Source organism: Schistocerca piceifrons, chromosome X (genome assembly GCF_021461385.2).
Source record: "Schistocerca piceifrons isolate TAMUIC-IGC-003096 chromosome X, iqSchPice1.1, whole genome shotgun sequence".
NCBI classification, from domain to species: Eukaryota; Metazoa; Arthropoda; class Insecta; order Orthoptera; family Acrididae; genus Schistocerca; species Schistocerca piceifrons.
In genome coordinates, this window is record NC_060149.1 from 205,828,929 (window position 1) to 205,850,175 (window position 21,247).

The window sequence follows — 21,247 nt, forward strand, 5'->3', positions numbered from 1 at the left end:
CGGGCGCGATCTGGACGTGTGTCCATCAGAGAGAGTAAATTTGTAAGCTGGATGTCATGAACTTATATATATCTATTATGACTTTTGAACACTATTAAGGTAAATACATTGTTTGTTCTTTATCAAAATCTTTCATTTGCTAACTATGCCTATCAGTAGTTAGTCCCTTCAGTAGTTAGAATCTTTTATTTAGCTGGCAGTAGTGGTGCTCGCTGTATTGCAGTAGTTCGAGTAACGAAGATTTTTGTGAGGTAAGTGATTTACGAAAGGTATAGGTTATTGTTAGTCAGGGCCATTCTTTTGTAGGGATTTTTGAAAGTCAGATTGCGTTGCGCTACAAATAGTGTGTGTCAGTTTAGTGCTGATCAGAATAAGTAAAGAGCGAAATGTCTGAGTACGTTCAAATAACGTAAGGGGTTTACCAGCACAGTAATTCAATAATTTTTCTAAGGGGACGTCTCACCCAACCTCCTTGACACTGACCCAAACTGACGAAGGAGATCGGACACACTGCAACTAAGCTGTCTGCATATGTTATAGGGCGACAGCGTCTGACCACCGTTATCCGTGCCACTGTGAATGCAGCCTTACAAGCTTCTGTCATAGACCTATGGCTTTTAATGTTGAACATTTGATCGTTACGCATTATTACTTTAAGAATGAACAATTAAATCTTGCTATAAAGTGGGTCTGGGCCTTCTTAAAAAAAATTCTCCATTAGTATGCATTTTGGTGCACTGAGTAACACTGTGCAGTCAATAACCCATCCCTCACCCTTGGGTATTCATGACACACACACACACACACACACACACACACACACACACACACACACACACACTTTCTCACTAGCTAAGGTGGAAAACAATACACTTTAACTGTAGTAAAGTAACAATCAGTTGAAACTAAATCAGAGTTACTTTTCTAAATGAGACGCTATTCCTATCCTATACTTTTTGTGGTATTGTTTGGACTGCACTTTTTACCAACATGCTGAGACATACCTGCAGTAGTAAGAGCACCTGCTCCAACAGAGTGTGATTGATTCGTGCTGAGTTAAAGCACAAGAAATGTAAAGACGAGTAAGGTTTCACATCTGTCATTACGAATTACCTGTCCGATACACTTAGGAGCACGTACTTCGAACCGCAAGTAATGTGTCACCTTGCTGCATGGGAAATCTCTGCTACCGTTAGTAGTTCAAATGGCTCTGAGAACTATGGGACTCAACTGCTGAGGTCATTAGTCCCCTAGAACTTAGAACTAGTTAAACCTAACTAACCTAAGGACATCACAAACATCCATGCCCGAGGCAGGATTCGAACCTGCGACCGTAGCGGTCTTGCGGTTCCAGACTGCAGCGCCTTTAACCGCACGGCCACTTCGGCCGGCCTACCGTTAGTAGTATGTCACGGCTGTATTATTCTTGATATTTAGACAACAGACAATAAAAAAGATTTTTTGACTGTCAGGGTAGTGAGCATGCCGCACTTATGACTGCTTCGCACCACAGTTCGGCAAGGCAGCAGCACCCAGACAAAATCCCGCTATCTCCGTGCATAGACGACTGTCGGACGACAGTCTATCTGGCGCCGTCAAGTGCTAGTGTTCCCAGCCAATGGAAGGAATATCTTAACAGTTACCTGTAGCGATACACGTGTCGGTGATCCTCCTGTCTAATCAATTTCATGTAGGACATTTTCTGGCGGTTGTTGTCCACCAATGTCTGTATGTCGAGAGGTCACGGCAGTTCTCCGGGATAGACGATTCATTTATACGAGGAGCGAAATTGAGCCTACTGCTGACTGAGCTACCTAGCGACTTGCAGTGGTGGAGGCAGCATTCACTAGAAGCAGTTGTGGGGATCGGGACGAAATGTTGGTGACCTACTGTTGTTAGGTATGTGGAGGCCGTTTTCCAGAAAAGTAGCTCTAAGTACTATGGGACTTAAAATCTGAGGTCATTAGTCCCCTAGACTTAGAACTACTTAAACCTAACTAACCTAAGGACAGCACACACATCCATGCCCGAGGCAGGATACGAACCTGCGACCGTAACAGCAGCGCGGTTCCAGACTGAAGCGCCTAGAACCGCTTGGCCACAGGGAGCACTCATTTTGTGTGTGTGTGTGTGTGTGTGTGTGTGTGTGTGTGTGTGTGTGTGTGTGTGTGTGTGTGTGTTCTCTCAAGTTAATTCGTGTTTGTGAAAGGTTAACTGTAGCTCAACTTTGGAGAATAAAGATAAATAATGTTCATTATGTTCCTTTTATTAACAAAGCTTTAAGCGTTATGTGTAACCTGACACCGGAAGTGAGAGCTACAGCGTTATCGTATCACCAGACGTGCACGATGCCTATCCTCCGTGCCCCCGGACTCGAACCCGCAGCGCTATCCTACTCGTTAGCGAGGGCCACACGAAATGGGCGTTTTGAACAGTTTCCTGGGTCGTACGAATCACCTTCATCCCAGCATCAAGTTCAAAAGCTTCCACTTCTAGTCGTAGTGATCTACGGTAAGGGCAATGGGACACCGTGTTTACAGAAAACATACGCACACGGACCATTACCTGCGTGCAACAAGCTGTCATCCATCGTACCAACGCACTGGGGACCTACAGACGTTTGTGAAGAGGGCGCACGCCATCTCAGCTGCAGAGTGTGTGACACAAGAGCCGGATCACCTTAAGCTCGTGTTCGAGCAGAATGGCTACACAGACAAAAAGATGGTACGACACAAATTGTTGTCCCTGCATCTCGCTGTTGGGACTCGGTTTAAAACGAAGCCTTCGAAGTTAGACTTGCAGACAACATTATAAAATGGCTCTGAGCACTATAGGACTAAACATCTGAGGTCATCAGTTCCCTTGAACTTAGAACTACTTAAACCTAAGTAATCTAAGTACATCACACACATCCATGCTCGAGGCAGGATTCGAACCTGTGACCGTAGCAGTCGCGCGGTTCCGGACTGAAGCGCCTAGGACCGCTCGGCCACCGAGACCGGCGACAACGTTATAAACAGAGACAACGGTTGTCCTTTAAGCGAAATCTGGAACACTGTTTTATCTGCCATTAAATAATAAAGGATGTTGATTCTACCGGCAGAATATATCGATAGTGGTACTTGATAGTAATTTATCATTTTTGCCAGCCCTATACGTTCACTTGCACTAGAGGCAGCAGTGACAGCGTACGAAGGGGCCACACTCACGGCATCGATCAGTTCTGCCGAGATTAACAGAGTGTTCTTACATGAAGGTGTGAACCGTGGACCACATAAATATTGTGTACAGATGACTGCTTGATCTGGGGCTGCAGACCCTCGAAGAATATAAAATGCGGGGCAGTTAGTCGGGAACCAACACACTGTCCTTGTGCGTACGCATACGCCGAGATCAGTTGCTTGCAGTTGGGCTTTCCCGAGCCGCATATGCGGAGTGTAGCCATTGGCTCTTTATGACGACTTCTTCTACGATGACGTTATAGCCCCGCCCCATGGCATCTGCGTTTGTCTAGCAAACCAGCTCATAAATTCGTGACCCACAACAGGAAGTTCCAGAGTCTCAAGATGACGAGCAGTTGCTTCGTGGAAACACTGTGCAGTTTACAAGTCACCACCCAACGCAACGCCTGTGAGCCCATTCGAGCAGTTATTACATCGTGAAAGTCTCTAACACCACAAGATGGAAGCTACTGGAGATTTGGTTGTTACATCTGACAGGACAATCTGTGTTGCATTCTAGTCAGCGGTCTGTTTGTACATCGAACTGGAAACAGATTTTTCACTTTCTTCAATCTTTGTGATTCAGGATAATGACACTGTCGTTGCTAATGCCAGAATCCTCCACTATAAATTGCAGAGTGTGTCACTGATGTTCCGCCCACATGTCACTCTTGCTATACGTTCTGTAATTACGTTTGTTGGCATTCAGTTTCCTTTTTGTTCTTCAAGTCCGCCAGAGCCATCACAGCCTGTGCTCGCTGCTTCTGTTCTGTACATTAACATCAATAATCACACACATTTACATTTGTTTGGAACTATAAATCAATTTGAAATTCCTGCATTGCTCTATAACACTATCATGTGCGTTTTACTTCACCCTGTAAGACATTTGCTTCACCTGATCTCATTTGACATCGTTTAATTTCACGAATACATTTTTAACGGAATTCACGGCAATATCAGTACATTCTTCAAATATTGTCTCTGTATGAAAACAAAATGGCACTAGCCATAACTGGAGTAATACTCTTACACAATAATTAGGTTTGTTGTTTCCTGTGACGCTCACCAAACAAGAACATACGAAATCAATGCATCAATTTACATCTTGCATCTACATCTTCATCTCCACACAATATGTGGAAACTACTGCGGCGCATCGTAAAGGGTGCTACAGTTGTACCACAGATTAGAGTTTTCTGCTCATTTCATTCACGTATGGAGCAAAGGAAAATTGATAGATTAAATGGCTTTGATCACGTTGTAATTAGTCTTTGCAGTCGCTACGGAAGAGATACGTCTAGAGCTGTAGTATAGCCTGTATCTAGAATCTTCGCTTAACATCAGTTCTCGAACTTTTGTAACAGGGCTTTTACAGGGTCGCTGATGTCTGTTTTCAAGCGTCTGCCAGTTAGAGTAGTTAGGTTAACTGGACTTATTTTCACATTTTGATTTTTTTCTATTTTGCACAGTAAGTAAATATTTGGTGCATCACTGTTTTTCTTGCTATGTAAGAAATGTTTGAAAAAATATTAAGGACTTAATCTAAATATTAACAAAAGCAGGGATCAAAATAATGTATAACATAGCTGCACATGGTCCACTTAACCCCCCCCCCCCCAGCAGTAGGGTTAACTGAACCATTGTTATTAACTGGTATACATTCAGATACAAAATACAAATGAAAGTAGCCAATGACTCACCCTACGGAATACAGTATAATGAGAAACGAATTATTGAACCGTAACAGCCTACAAAAGGCTAACGCTTAGCTAATACTAGCATGAAATCACTCAAACCACAATGAAAAGGCAACATATTTGCAGACCAATCGAATCTTAATTGAAATGGGTTAGGTAGTTTCAATACATCAGTCTTTTGTACAATACTTCTTTAACGTGGCTGCATAAATTTCATTGCTCCAGTTACATGTACATAAAATTACACTTGAGCTCCACCTTTTAGGACTTGCAAAATCTTAGCAACATAATGTAAACGTTGGCGAATCTCCGCCACAGATTTTCAGTATCACGAAATTTCCTGAAGAATACACCAAACTTTCTTCGCCCGAAGAAAGACTCACTGCTGAAGATGTGTCACGGGTGTCAAAGCCTTCAGAGTCTTCGGATTCTTCTTAGTCCAATACCTTTCTTTTGAAATATTTACTCCATTCATTTGTAGACTATTTTCCTATAGACCTATAAGATTTCTTCATTTTCTTTCCTTCTTTTAATCTAGCTAATTCTCCAAGACTGCTTCCGATGGGAGTGTATGTCATTATCATTGCTTTGGTTTTCTCGATTCGTTTTCTTCCTGAAAGAGGAGCTTTGGGATGAGGCTCAATGTCTTCTTTTACCTTTGACCTTGACCTCTTCAGAAGGCTGAGGACTGTTCAGATCTGCAATTATGATCTTGATAGAAACTCCAGCAGCCGAAGGCAAATAAATTTTTTGGGTAACCTAAGTTGGCAAAAGTCGATTAGTTAAATAAGCCGATTGATAGTCTACAGCTTAAAAGTATCTGTGTGCAGTGGTTCACTACTGCAAGACTTAAATTGCTGCGTATATTTCCGTCGGTGATGGCAACAGGGAATGCTCTGCCAAGTAGCTAACCATCATGGATTGTGACACTCTGTGCTCGCAGTAAGATCACAGTGCGCTGCGTTATGGAATTTCTTGAAAGAAGCAAAACTCTCACATGAAGTGGAAACCGATGGTTTGTGTGAGGTGTCAGAATAAGCAAAGTAATACAATTGTCTTTTGCATAATGGCACTGTTGCAACACTTACGTGACTTTCATCGTTGTCCACAATTGAGAGTTTAGTGTGTTCTTTTGTGGACCTATGAAAGGCTGACAATGTGCTGTAGAACTGATAAATATAGTTCACTGTTCATTTAACTTGAGAATGTAGGTCCACCCCTGGAACCAGGTGGGACAGTGTGCGTATCTGATCTTTAATTGCACCTTAGAAAAGACGAACAATGTGGGACCAGCATCAGTTATTGCAACTACTGCAAGTGAGGCTCCTTCAGCACATACTCTGCAGCGAGCCTGCGCCAATGCTTTAGTGGATTCTGCACAGTGGTCGGTGTTGTCTCATCCAGATTGTATATGTCTTGCAATTCAATTCAGACACTTTTCTTTAAGGAAAATTGGGTTGTTAAATAATGGCTTCACAATTGACTGTAAAAATTTGGTGGTCCTCGATATACTGTCTGTTCTGGTGCACATTACGGATGTTTATTTTCTTTATTGATACTCTGAGCCATTCCAATACCGCTATGTGCCCTGCTTCCCAAATTCTCTGCTCCAGATTTTCTATTTCCATTAGAAAATCAATATGCCACAATTCCTGCACTCATTGCGGCAAAGTTGTAATAAATGTTATGTGCAGAAGTAATATAATTAGAACTTATTTTTCCGCTATTTTTGTGAAAATTTTTGAGCGTTCATTTGACTGTCTAAAATTCATGTTAATATGTAGAATAAAATTCTTTCTTTGTATCATTTAAGAACTGACACAGGAATGCTCGTGCTTCTTTCTAACTTCCACGAACAAACTTTTTCGTAGATATGTTTACTGATCGCGTCTTTTAGTAGTCTGATGGGAAATATCAATGATTGGCTGTATTATCCTTGGCATTATTAGCCCTGTAATTCATGGCATTACGACCCCTGTAATTCATGGTACTCATAATTGCTACGCTTAATCATGTTTCTATTGGTGTATTACAGTGAGGATAATAGAAGGTACAAGGCGAGTTCACTTAACCCCATATGCTTTAGTGAAATTTGTAACAGCGTAAGCTAAAATAAAAGAACGTTTGAAAACGAGGCTTGTAATGAAACCCTTAAAAACATATTTTTGAAGGACATCGTCACAAATATAATTCGTAGTCAGCTGCTAAGGATAGAATGAAAACAAAAGGTTCAAGAAATTTACTTCTAAAGTTTTGAACTCAGCAATGGTTAATTACACAGCAGTTACCTATTTAGGCACCACAATGTCATACGAGGTGATGAAAGGCTGTGAACTTAAGACAACTAAATCTTCTAATGACTCAAATTTCTCTACTTGCTCTTTTGTGGTAGAGTTGTTCAGTTAATCTCCATGGCCAGTTAAGCTCACTTTAACTATTTCTGTGGCTCTTCCGCGAGAGAAACGAAACTGTCACAATTGGCGCTGTCCACCTTTGTACATAGTCAGTACACCCTGCTGTGTGTCACACACTTCATCAATACTTTAGGATGGTTCACACCCGTGTGCTGTCACTAATCTCTCGTACCTAATCCCTCTCTCGTAACTAAACCCTCTCTCGCACCTAATCCCTGCCTCCTACTTTATTTATGACTGAGCCTGTGTGTTCTTCCCATTTCGTATCAATACAGACTGTTATATCCAGATGTCTGAACAAATTTGCCGACTACAGGTGTGACTCACTGATATGATAGTCACGGGATTACTGTTTTATCCTCTTGTGGCCACAATCCTCATGATCTTGTAGGAAGTATGGGGTCAGTGACACGCCTTTACAGCAACACTAATTGCCCTACTTGTCTTTCTAATCTGCACTGAGTAAGTTTAAAGTACGAGGTGCAATGAAATTTAAAATGACAGTGGTGCTTTTTGTTACTGCAAGATGTAGCCAGAGCTTACTATGTTAATTACGATCACAAAGTTTTGTTATGTTTGAATTTTACAGTATCTAATTGCTTAATTTGGCAATGTTTCATGTACACAGTCGGTGTGAACATTACTCATCATGCGTTTGATAGACAGGTTATTAGGTATAAAACAATTACTTTTCAGTGTATTTCCCTTTTAGGTCAGTGAAATTTGTCCAACATTTTACCTAAGAGCTTTTTCCCTTCTGTAATTGCTATTCTGAAAGGTCTGCACTCTTCTACGTATAGCAGTCTTAACCTGATCAGAGACTCGAATTTTATTTTAGCCACAAATTTCTTTTGGTGTGGAAATAAATGGAAGTCAGTAGGTGTTAAATCAGCTGAATAGGCTAAATGTTTTGACAATTTTTACTTCAAATCCCTCACTTAAATCACTACCAATAAGTCTTTCATTATCTTGCTGTATCATTTACACATCACTCAACAATTATAATCACTTTCACCTTGCAGAAACATTGGTCGTAAGTTGCCCAGCAGACGAATTCAACTTTGCCCTTTTTGGGCTGGGCTCCTAGCTAACACGTTCTACTTTTACTGCTGTTTCATTTTTGACATCGAGTGGTATGTCAGTGTCACGTCCACAGTAAAACTGAGCACAAATTCTGCTGAATCTTGTTTTCAAAATTTGCTATATCCGTTTTCAAAATTTGCTATATCCATTTTCCCATTAGCTATGGTCAGCTATCACAAAATGCAGCACCTATCTTTCTCAAAGCTTTCACAGCTATTTTTTCGTAAGAAATTTATATGCGTGGCATCATACACGTCCTATACCTTTAAGTAGCAGATCATTAAACACGGTACCATATCGTGACCTTTCTTAATGCCTTTATCTATATAGTTCTGAAGTGCCTTTTATGTAGAACACCATCATCTTCGAGATAAGTATGACATTTTGATTTCCTCCTCACTTCCCAACAGGTGAAAACAAAGTATCAAAATACACTATTAACAACTTTAATCTATTTTGCGGTACAACATGCAACATAAAAATATAGCAGCCTGATGTTCCAGTTATTCATTAGAATGAATACACACACAACACCAGTAGCTTAGGAAGGCGTAAAAAACTGGGCGAGAATAAAGCGAATTATAGCCATTCAATTGCAGAAATGAAAGGGTCATTGAAACCCCTTTAACTAGGTTACCACGTCTTTAAAAACGTAGTCTTCAGAAGGATGAATGGTTGCACATAAAATAGTTAAAATTATACAAGTTTTTTGAGAAAAGTAATGACATTGATTTTCTTATTTACCGAAGTTTTTATTCGTTCCAGATAACCACAGCCCCTCGCAAAACAGTCCCCTTCGGCAGCTGTACACCGACGGACTCGTTCCAAGGATTGGTAGTAGCGCTCAAATGCTTTAACTGGTAAGGCCTTTATCACGTTAATCACATTCTATTAAATGTACTCCACAGTCCCAAAATGACAGCCTTTTAAGACTTTTTCAGTTTCGTGAAAAGAATAAAGTCACGAGAACTCAGATCAGGTGAATAGAGGGGCTGTGGAACAACAGAAATGCCTTTTGAGGTCAAAAATTCCATTATGGAAGTGGCCGTGTGTCACGATGCAGCATCCACTTGTCTGTAATGTCCGCTCTCACCCGAATCGCCCTCTCTCTGAGCCTTTCGAGGATATCTTTGTAAAGTGCTCGACCGACAATTTGTCCTGGAGGAAGTAATTCTATATGCACTACGTTTTGATCTTTGATTTGCTCATTCGAGCTTTTAGCAGTCGATAATATGTCTCCATGTGGCACCTCTCACTTCGCATATGCGAAACTTGGGTCAAAAGTTCATGCACAGTAAAGTGTTTAACAGGTTACCCATCATCCTTATTGTTAAACGTCGATCTGCTCTTACCTGTTTCAACTTTTCAAAGGTCACACTCGCATATTCTCCAAGTTTAACACAAAACTTGGTGACGGAACGTTGCTCTCAATTCCGCTGTTCCATTTTCGTAACGCAGAACAAAAACACAACTTCACTGATGGCGCTCTCAAAAACCACGTGACGGTTGTACGGCGCTGAAACACGGACTGAGCATCTGCAACGGATGAATACACCGGCCTACACAAGCAGTATTGTCAGTCTCATTACTTTTCTCACATATTTCGTATACATTTTAAATTGCAGGTATACAGAAGAAAACTCACTACCATACAATGAATTGTTTACAATTACTGGTTACACAAAGCCGTGGGGGTACGTTAAAACTGTAGCCATGAGACACCAATGAAAGATAAAATTCATCTCCATAATACTTAAAATCATACAAATTATGCTGATCGTCATTAGACAGTACTTCACAAATTTAACTAGTGAACTGACGTCGCGGCGATGAGTTACGTTGTAACAGGACAAGGCATACCTGTGTACTGTTATTCAGTTTGATTGGGCGCGGCGTTTGAATTACGCCCGCGGCATGTGAGACAGAGGGCGGCAGGCGGCAAGCGAGCACGTCTCCTGTGGCCGATGGCCGGAAGCTGTGACGACCGCTGACCGCACGGTCGCCACGAGATCAGTTCGTAGTCTCTGACAAAGCGCACCGCTCCCGCCGGTGACATCACCAAACCGCTACGGTTGCTAAGTGTGAACGTACTGTTCGCATTTGCGCACATACAGTGCAAACCGTGCTATGTAGTATTGAGCACAGTGTCATTCGAAGGAGTGTGTCGTTACGAATCCAGTGATACGCAGATGGGTGCGGGGAGTTAAGTTTTTGGAGAGAGACAGTGAAGAAATCGAGCTGACAGACTCTAGCACTCGTCAGTGCTCTTAGAACTATCTACATATTTTATAACATTATCATTTATTCTGTTAAAAGTCACGGGATACCACCTAATATTGTGTCGGACCTCCTTTTTCCTAGCGAAATGCCGCTACTCGACGTGACATGGCCTCAACAAGAAGTTGGAAGTCCCCTGCAGAAGTAATGATTAGTTGGTTGGTTGGTTTGGGGTATAAAGAGACCAAACTACAGAGTCTTCAGACCCTTTTTCCCGACGCAAGCAAGGCTCAAGGTGCAAAAACACCCAGCGCCACGCCTAAAATGAAAACGAACAAAAAACGGGGAAAACATACACCACAAGGTAAAGTAGAAGGTATTGAAACCATAAAGCATATGGTCTGGGCTGGCTGATTACAATAATAAAAGAGGATGAGCCACCCACTCTGCAACACATTAAAAGTGGGTACTTGAGTGACCTTGTGAAGTACTTGAAACAAGGTAGTTGTAAATATAGTAACCCCTTTTTTGTACCTCTGTGGAGAAAGATCAGGTCAGTATCCAGTGAGAGTTTAGGGAAGTATATTTCTTTCTCGAAACGAATGACGCCAAAAATTACGCTCCACTTCCTTGACTCTTCACGCTTCATGGTTACCGACTGACAGCAACTGAGGCTGCAGAACTGCTGGGCCCGCCTTACATCCCCGATGTGGTCAGAAGCTGCATTCCTATTGGCTACTGCCAATTTCAAGCGACTCTAGTGGTATAATTGTGAAATAGACCAGTTGCTTGACTGTTGGATCAGTGGCAGACGCCTCGTGTGTGTGTACATCTACAACTAGTTTGGAGTGCTATTGTGAAATTTTTTCCGAAAGGTTACTGAAGTTGAATGACACCATCAATTGTTGATCTGTATAGTGATTTCTGACGCTCCTTGTGTAGCGCTATGCAAATAGATATTTAATTAGGACCTATCTGTATGATTAATTATGTAATTAGGGCCGATCTCACTTCAGCTTCCCAACTAAAATAAATGAATTACACTAACCTAACCTTCCTCTCCCGCATTTTGACAGTTTCCCTGTGTTGGGTGGTGCAATTTGGCTTTCGATCCAGACGGACTGGGGTTCGAGACCCAGAAAGGGTACCGTCATTTTCAATTTCCGCCAATTTCTGTGGGAGGGGGTGGGGGTGGGACGTCGTCACAGCCCTGGGACAAAGAAATTCCCACCACTTTTGAAATTACTATTTTTTAAATTTTCCGTCATTTTTTTAAGTTTCCATCTTTTTTAATTTTCCCACTAAAATTAGAAATTCCCGCTAATAGGGGGAGACAGGGGTGAGGGGGAGAGAGGGGTGAGGGGGAGAGAGGGGTGAGGGGGAGAGAGGGGTGAGGGGGAGAGAGGGGTGAGGGGGAGAGAGGGGTGAGGGGGAGAGAGGGGTGAGGGGGAGAGAGGGGTGAGGGGGAGAGAGGGGTGAGGGGGAGAGAGGGGTGAGGGGGAGAGAAGGGGGAGGGGGAGAGAAGGGGGAGGGGGAGAGAGGGGGGAGGGGGAGAGAGGGGGGAGGGGGAGAGAAGGGGGAGGGGGAGAGAAGGGGGAGGGGGAGAGAAGGGGGAGGGGGAGAGAAGGGGGAGGGGGAGAGAAGGGGGAGGGGGAGAGAAGGGGGAGGGGGAGAGAAGGGGGAGGGGGAGAGAGGGGGGAGGGGGAGGGGGGAAGGGGGAGGGGGGAGAGGGGGGGAGAGTGGGGAGAGGGGGGGAGAGTGGGGAGGGGGGGGAGAGTGGGGAGGGGGGGGAGAGTGGGGAGAGAGTGGGGGAGGGGGAGAGAGTGGGGGAGGGGGAGAGAGTGGGGGAGGGGGAGAGAGTGGGGGAGGGGGAGAGAGTGGGGGAGGGGGAGAGAGTGGGGGAGGGGGAGAGAGTGGGGGAGGGGGAGAGAGTGGGGGAGGGGGAGAGAGTGGGGGAGGGGGAGAGAGTGGGGGAGGGGGAGAGAGGGGGGGAGGGGGAGAGAGGGGGGAGGGGGAGAGAGGGGGGGAGGGGGAGAGAGGGGGGGAGGGGGAGAGAGGGGGGGAGGGGGAGAGAGGGGGGAGGGGGAGAGAGGGGGGGAGGGGGAGAGAGGGGGGGAGGGGGAGAGAGGGGGAGGGGGAGAGAGGGGGAGGGGAGAGAGGGGGAGGGGGAGAGAGGGGGAGGGAGGGGGAGAGAGGGGGAGGGGGGGGAGAGAGGGGGAGGGGGGGAGAGAGGGGGAGGGGGGGAGAGAGGGGGAGGGGGAGAGAGGGGGAGGGGGAGAGAGGGGGAGGGGGAGAGAGGGGGAGGGGGAGGGGCCTACGTGCCAGCTAGGGAAATATGACGTCACCTGGGAGTTGGACGGGGTAATTAATTTATCAATTTAAATAATTTGCATATCAATTGGATATCAAAATTCAGGTGGTGCCACCCTTACCCCACTACTCATGTGAGGTTACTATGTAACGTCAATGAACACACCTTTTAGGATTAGGGAGCCGGTAGCATGGGGGGGGGGGAGAGGGTGCCAGAGCCTTTGTAAGGGAGGTGGTCATACTGCTTCATGTTTGTCCGTGTTAGGCTGTTTTGGAGGGCGGTTCTGGTTGGTTGGTACTGGAGGTAGGTTAAAGTTTATGGGTGGCAAGTTGGCCACACTAGTTTACGTGATAGAAATATTCTGGCGCCAGTTTAGTGGTACTTACAATTATTAGACAGATATTGGGACTCCGATTATTTTTCCATTCAGTGTCCAGAAGGGTGTGATTTTTCTCATCAGCTGTTAAGGATTCCGATTTATTTAGCAGTGATTTGGATTTAGTCTCAGGTTACCCTGTAAGGACTTTGATAATTTTCAGCACTGATCAGCACTCATGACAGCGATGTAGTGTGTCGATTAGACTGTTGTTTAGTGGAGATACTTTGCAGTCAGACTTCAGTAATTTGTAGTTGTGAACACTGCCTTGCCGGCCGCGGTGGTCTAGCGGTTCTAGGCGCTCAGTCCGGAACCGCGCGACCGCTACGGTAGCAGGTTCGAATCCTGCCTCGGGCATGGATGTGTGTGATGTCCTTAGGTTAGTTAGGTTTAAGTAGTTCTAAGTTCTAGGGGACTGATGACCACAGATGTTGAGTCCCATAGTGCTTAGAGACATTGGAACACTGCCTTGGTTTCCAGCAGGTTTTATTTACTTTATATAGTGTGTTGCTATCCCTGTACTTACATTTGTGATAACTACCAGTCGACGATTCAGTGTGTATTTAATGGATAGTAAATATTTAACTGAAACTTAAATGACTGTGGTTGGTATATGTTATTTAGCTAGACGTAAAAGTTGTTCGCGTTCTGACTGTTGTCAGTAACTGTTTCACTAAATTATTCGTATAGTCCAGGGGTAGTAAACCTTTTTTGCCAATCGCCCAGTTCTGTATCTCTGTTCCTCGTAAAATTTTCTAACTGCCCACGAGTTACACAGTAATGGTGATTTATGAAGTAGGGAAGCAACTTCATGTTATAAAATTTATAAAATCGTGTTGCAGCATTGTAAAGCATATAGTAATAAATACACTACTGGCCATTAAAATTGCTACACCAAGAAGAAATGCAGATGATAAACGGGTATTCATTAGACAAATATATTTACTAGAACTGAGGTGTGATTACATTTTCACGTAATTTGGGTGCATAGATCCTGAGTAATCAGTACCCAGAACGACCACCTCTGGCCGTAATAACGGCCTTGATACGCCTGGGCATTGAGTCAAACAGAGCTTGGATGGCGTGTACAGGTACAGCTGCCCATGCAGCTTCAACACGATACCACAGTTCATCAAGAGTAGTGACTGGCGTATTGTGACGAGCCAGTTGCTCGGCCACCATTGACCAGACGTTTTCAGTTGGTGAGAGATATGGAGAATGTGCTGGCCGGGGCAGCAGTCGAACATCATCTGTATCCAGAAAGGCCCGTACAGGACCTGCAACATGCGGTCGTGCCTTATCCTGCTGAAATGTAGGGTTTCGCAGGGATCGAATGACGGGTAGATCCACGGGTCATAACACATCTGAAATGTAACGTCCACTGTTCAAAATACCGTCAATGCGAACAAGAGGTGACCGAGACGTGTAACCAATAGCACGCCAGACCGTCACGCCGGGTGATACGCCAGTATGGCGATGATGAATACACACTTCCAATGTGCGTTTACCGCGATGTCGCCCAACACGGATGTGCCCATCATGATTCTGTAAACAGAACCTGGATTCATCTGAAAAAATGACGGTTTGCCATTCGTGCACCCAGGTTCGTCGTTGAGTACACCATCGCAGGCGCTCCTGTCTGTGATGCAGCGTCAATGGGAACCGCAGCCATGGTCTCCGAGCTGATAGTCTATGCTCCTGCAAACGACGTCGAGCTGTTCGTGCAGATGGTTGTTGTCTTGCAAACGTCCCCGTCTGTTGACTCAGGGATCGAGACGTGGCCGCACGATCCGTTACAGCCATGCGGATAAGATGCTTGTCGTCTCGACTGCTAGTGATACGAGACCATTAGGATCCAGCACGGTGTTCCGTATTACCCTCCTGAACCCACGGATTCCATATTCTGCTAACAGTCATTTTATCTCGACCAACGCGAGCAGCAATGTCGCGATACGATAAACCGCAATCGCGATAGGCTACAATCCGACCTTTATCAAAGTCGGAAACGTGATGGTACGCATTTCTCCTCCTTCCACGAGACATCACAACAACGTTTCACCAGGCAATGCCGGGCAACTGCTGTTTGTGTATGAGAAATCGGTTGGAAACTTTCCTCGTGTCAACACGTTGTAGGTGTCGCCACCGGCGCCAACCTTGTGTGAATGCTCTGAAAAGCTAATCATTTGCATATCACAGCATCTTCTTCCTGTCGGTTACATTTCGCGTCTGTAGCACGTCATATTTGTGGTGTAGCAATTGTAATGGCCAGTAGTGTACTTACCAAATACCTTGTCGAAATAAAGAGACTGAAATAAAAAGTAAGGCTGCAGAGTAGACTAGATTTGTTGGAAGGATTAGAAATTTTTACGCATTGCACTAGGAAAAATAACTATTTTAAATGAACAGGTGCAACTTAAAAATAGAAAGTTTCTATACAGTTTCTGGCCGTTATTTTTGATAACAGAACAAAGAGAAATTCAATCTAAGGCGATAATAAAGAGGTAATTTGCTTCTTTATCTACTTCCCAGGTAATAGTAGGCCTAGTACCTACAGTAATATATTGTTGATGCAAATGGTTCTGTTTCGACTTTTACTTACTCCCCCATACCTTTTCCTTCACTCACACATGATGTACTTTGAGTTACTTTATAGTTTACTTAATTCATTGGGCAATAACCTAATAAAATGCCATATGTTAGGTCTTTGTAATATCATGCACATTCACTAAATACTTGCTTTTATGTTACAGTTTTAATATTTTAATTGTTTTAAGCCATTTTATGGATTATTTTCACTCAGAACATTATGCAACCAATATGTGTAAATAACTCCTTGTATGGTACCGAGTTATTTTTGACGTTTTCTGTATACCTATATTTTAACGGGTATATAATTTTAACTATTGTGTTTGTAACCATTGATCCTTCTGAAGAAGACGTTTCTAAAGAAATTGAAAACTAGTTCAAGGGATATTAATAAACATTTGATTTCTGCAGCTGACTGGCTGTATTTCACTTTATCCCCACGAAGATTCCATTCTACAGCTGCTGCATCCAGCCATGTCCAAGATTTTAAAGCTGTATAAATGAAATTTCCTACAGTCCAAGCCAACGACACATTATTGTTTAACATTCATTAAAAGACTTTGATAACTTCACCGTTAAACACAGTAAGGTGGAGTAACGCCATTTTCGCCGGCCGCGGTGGCCGTGTGGTTCTAGGCTGTTCAGTCCGGAACCGCGCGACTGCTACGGTCGCAGGTTCAAATCCTGCCTCGGGCATGGGTGTATGTGATGTCCTTAGGTTAGTTAGGTTTAAGTAGTTCTAAGTTCTAGGGGACTGATGACCTCAGATGTTAAGTCCCATAGTGCTCAGAGCCATTTGAACGCCATTTTCTTTTTTGCCATATCTAACAACATAAATATTTTATACATGAACATTTTATTCAAGCATATATGTGCGTATAACATTTAGAAAAAAAGCATGTGTACCTAAAAATTCTACCATGCTAATAAATATGCGTTAGAATAGACTACGCCATCTGAAAATGACACTGCACTACCATGAAGAGAACTTACTTCTTTTAAATGTTCAGGAAATATCAATATTCAAAATCGTTGTCAAAGGAAATGCACATTACTCAAATTTAAGAATGCAACACATCGGAAAAATCCGGAGTTACCATTAGATGAGTTTAATTTTTTCTGGATGAACACTATGTACTTTCACTGGAAAAAAAATGTTAAATACGAAAATATATTTTGGAACTTCATTAGAAAAAACGCGGGAGAAAACAGGGCATCTGATTCTGAAAATAGAATCTAACACCGAATCCATCTGAAGAATATGCAGCCAACAGCTGATCAAAAGAATTTCACTGCCGATTGTGTGTAAATACCGGCCATCAGTATTATCTTTTATGTTATTACTGAACATGCAAATTTATTCTTCGTATACCCCGTATATAAAAACACAATAAAGCCATGCAGACTACACTATTAGAGAACACAATTCGTTTCAGTGCTCAGTTTGTGATAATTGATACACTTACAGGATTGTAATAGGTGATGCCAAGTCTCTTAAGCATTGGGATTGCTGTGTCTTGCCGCCATGTAGTTGGATTACATGATCCTCCCAGAAATACTTCATACTTCGGAATGCCCTCTGCAAAATAAATCATGTTTAGAGTCGCATATTAAATCCAAGTTTGAGTGAACAAAATGACCACCACCTTCTCTTTGTGAATATGCTACATGTTCTTAAGATTTACACATTATTATTATTATTATTATTATTATTATTATTATTATTATTATGTGGTTTAGAGCTGTAGTATTTGTGGCACAGTGTGGACTTCGTACGATTCCTCGACTTAAGCAGTTATGACGTCAATACGTCACTTACTGGTCTACACTAAGGTGAGAAAAGTCACGTAGTATCTTATGAAACGACAGTGCATTGGTGGAACTGTCATTCGTACTCAGGTGATCCATGTGGAAAGGTTTCCACACGACGGGAATTAACAGAGTTCGAACGCGGAATGGTATTTGTATCTAGACGCTTGGGACAATCTCGTTTAGGTAATAGTTCATTCCGAGATCTACAGTGTGAAGGGTGTGCCAAGATACCAAATTTCAGGCGTTATCTTTCACCATGGACAACGCAGAGGCCGACGGCTTTCACTTATCGACCGAGAGCAGAGGCGTTTGTGTAGAATTGTCAGTGCTAACAGAGAAGCAACACTGCTCGAAAGAACCGCAGAAAGCACTGTGGGACTTACGACGAACGTATTCGTCAGGACAGAGCGGCGTAATTTGGCGTTAAGAGCTATGGCAGCAGACGACGGATGCGGGTGTCTGCAGCGCCTCTCCTGGGCTCGTGACCATATCAATTGGACGATCGACGGCTGACAAACTGTGGCCTGGTCAGCTGAGTACCGATTTCAGTTGGTAAGAGGTTCGTGTTTAGCACAGAACCCACAAAGCCATGGACCCAGGTTGCCAACAAGGCACTCTGCAAGCTGGTGGTGGCTCTATAATAATGTGAGCTGTTTATACATGGAATGGACTGGGCCCTCTGGACCAAACGAACCGGTCACTGGCTGGAAATGGTTATGTTTGGCTATATGTTGACCATTTGCAGCCGTTCATGGGCTTCATGGTCCCAAACAAAAATGGAGTTTTGGTGGATGACAATGCGCCATGTTACCGGGCCAGAATTGCTTGCAACTGGGTTGAAGACCTCTCTGGACATTTCGAGCGAATGTTTTGGCCACCTGTATCACCCAACATGAATCCCATCATACATTTATGGGACATAATCGAGAGGTCGGTTCGTACATAAGCTCCTACACCGGCAACATTTCCGCAATTACAGCTACAGAGGCAGCATGACTCAAATATTTCTGGAGGGGACTTCTAACGACTCGGGAGTGCATGCAGCGTCGAGTTGCTGCACTACGCGGGGCAAAAGAAGGTCCGATACGATGTTAGGGGGTATCCCACGACTCATCACCTCAGTGTATTTTGCAGTATCATTAAGCAGTTAAGATTAACTTTACTTTTAGTGGTTGTTTCAACTTACTTGACATTTTCCTGTTCCTTCTCTTCTTATCTTCTCCATCTTTCTCCAGTAATCTGGATAGTTGCACAGGCCTGGGTATCCTGAAATAAAATTGAACTGTTATATACGTCTTGACTTCTCTGTCGTTGATACGATAACCATTTTTCTAGAACTACAATAAATGAATCAAATTTCACATCATTTGCTAGAAAAGTGTGGCAGAGTTTCCAGAACTCTGTAGCATACTATGTCATCAAAAGATTGCTCTCACCACCATTTTGTGTCTGCCTCGGGAAAGACAAATCACAGAACTGAGACTCTCAGAATAACTACAGCAGGTAACAAACATCGAATTTTAACGCCTGAAGGGCGACGGTATACTACTCCCACCTACCATTCGTGTGCTTCAGCTCGGATACAACAGGAGATTCACATTCCAACTTGAAAATTATCAAGAGTGATTATGAACATATTCTCAGTGAATAAATAATGTTAAATGAATACGTAATTTTCCCAGTTGCGCTTTATTTATTTAGACTAGCACTTCAATCTACAATTAATTTTGGCTTTTTAAACCATTATCCAGTGTTTGGCTAGAAAAACGTGTCATGCGTATAAAATGGCAGAGTATTCACTGTATCTTTACTGTCTGACAGTTTGTGCACATTCCCTGCCTTGTGTGTACCGACTGTCAAACCATCAAAATCCTATTTCCACGGTCGAGCACTCTACCAGGCAAAATATTAGCAGCTACAGATTGGACAAGTTTACACTAGCACCAGGTGCTGCTGCTAAATGGGGCTGTTCCTGTAAGTCCATGTGGCGGGCTACTTCCTCTTGATCACAGGTAGTGCATGACCACTCGGTAGGGGTACGGCATTAACCGCTCTGTGACACTGGCTACGGGGGGGGTGTCTAAGGCTGAGCACACGGTTCATCGCTACGCTAATTATATATTTTAGTGTTATCTGTGTGATAACAATACTCTATAGTATGTGTTTTTGTGTAGATCATAGAATAAAATGATTATCCCGATAACTGATGAATGTTTGGTTAACTAGCTAAGCCAGCCTCAATAATCAGCTGGGTGTGCCAAGGTAGTGCACGCACTACAACAACAAGTAGGTTAGAGCCATCTCTGTGTACGATTTTCAGACAACGAGGATTTGCTGATACAACACCTGGCACACATAATGTAACTGGCACTACAGGAAATCCTTACAGAACTTCAGTAGATGTGATCTACCCACTTGAGGCACTTCAAGATGTTGAATGACTTGAGTTGTAGGTGAAATTCGCACGTCAGTTTTCTCTCTATGTCGAGTCCCCTTCTGTCATATATCAAATGTCTGTTTCAAATAAAGTGTGGGCCTAGCTGCAAGAGGATTTAGGGAAGTAGCAAAATTGCGACTGTAAGGAAAAAGCAGAGATCCGCCAATATGAACCGACCGACCGCCGGATCATCCCCCGTCAATGACGTCAGCAAACCAATCTCCCAGTCGTTGCCGGCTTTCTTGACCTCTGAGCCGTTACTTCTCACTCAAGTAGCTCCTCAATTGCCGGCAATACGCCGAGTGCACCCCGTTTCAGTCCCACCGAGGAAAAATCCCTGATAAGGAAGAATCACTGCGCTCGTAATCGTTTCGTGGTGAGATATCAACAGCTGTGACAAAGATGGTTGCCCTTAAGCTGGCTTCTTTATAGGGCAGATGTTCTCAATGGTTCACGTAAAACTACGCCCATTGAAAGATAAGCTTACATACCCAGATGCACTACTATCGGTGATCAATATTATGTCTCCAAGTGCTATCTTACGCCTTTTCAAGCTCTAAACCCACGTCTGGAAGTGTTGCTTGTGCTACAAACTGTAAAGTTGTGTCAAGTTACCTTTAGCGGAATGTATTTCCTGAACACACAATGTAAGTGACTAAGAGATGCTGATAGCTGAACTTCACACACCGTTCTTAAGTCACAAACGATTTCTACCAAATTAACATTGGTTTATTTAGTGGGCCGGACATCGCGTTACAGAGAGCCAGAGTCCTTATCGAACCACAAATGATATGTGCATCCGTATCAATATGGCTTGGAAAGTGGGGGTGTGCATCATCAAGGTTAGGGTCACCAACGATGCTGAAATAAATCTAGTTGATGTTCACTGTAACCTGAATAAGGGGGTAGAATTAACGGTACAGAAACACACAGCCACATCACCACAAAACCACCTACAGATACATCATCCTCACACTGTGGCTTAAAAACCTTCACTTGGCAGTCGATTCACATACGCTTCGCATCATTGAAACGGAGGCAGAATAATCTCTTGTCGGACAACACTACGTGCCTCCAGTTATCTACTGTC

The 21,247-nt window shown here is 43.4% G+C and overlaps 1 protein-coding gene across 3 annotated transcripts in view; it reads right to left on the reverse strand.

Moving 5' to 3' along the window:
* The window catches only part of LOC124721150, a 524,040-nt gene that overhangs the window by 143,566 nt on the left and 359,227 nt on the right, over window positions 1–21,247 (reverse strand). For all 3 annotated transcript variants that reach the window (XM_047245970.1, XM_047245968.1, XM_047245969.1), the window contains exons 4-5: window positions 18,907–18,986; window positions 17,375–17,487 (exon numbers count right to left, since the gene is read on the reverse strand). In XM_047245970.1, the coding sequence (XP_047101926.1) occupies window positions 17,375–17,487; window positions 18,907–18,986 (193 nt within the window). The remainder of the gene's footprint in view (window positions 1–17,374; window positions 17,488–18,906; window positions 18,987–21,247) is intronic.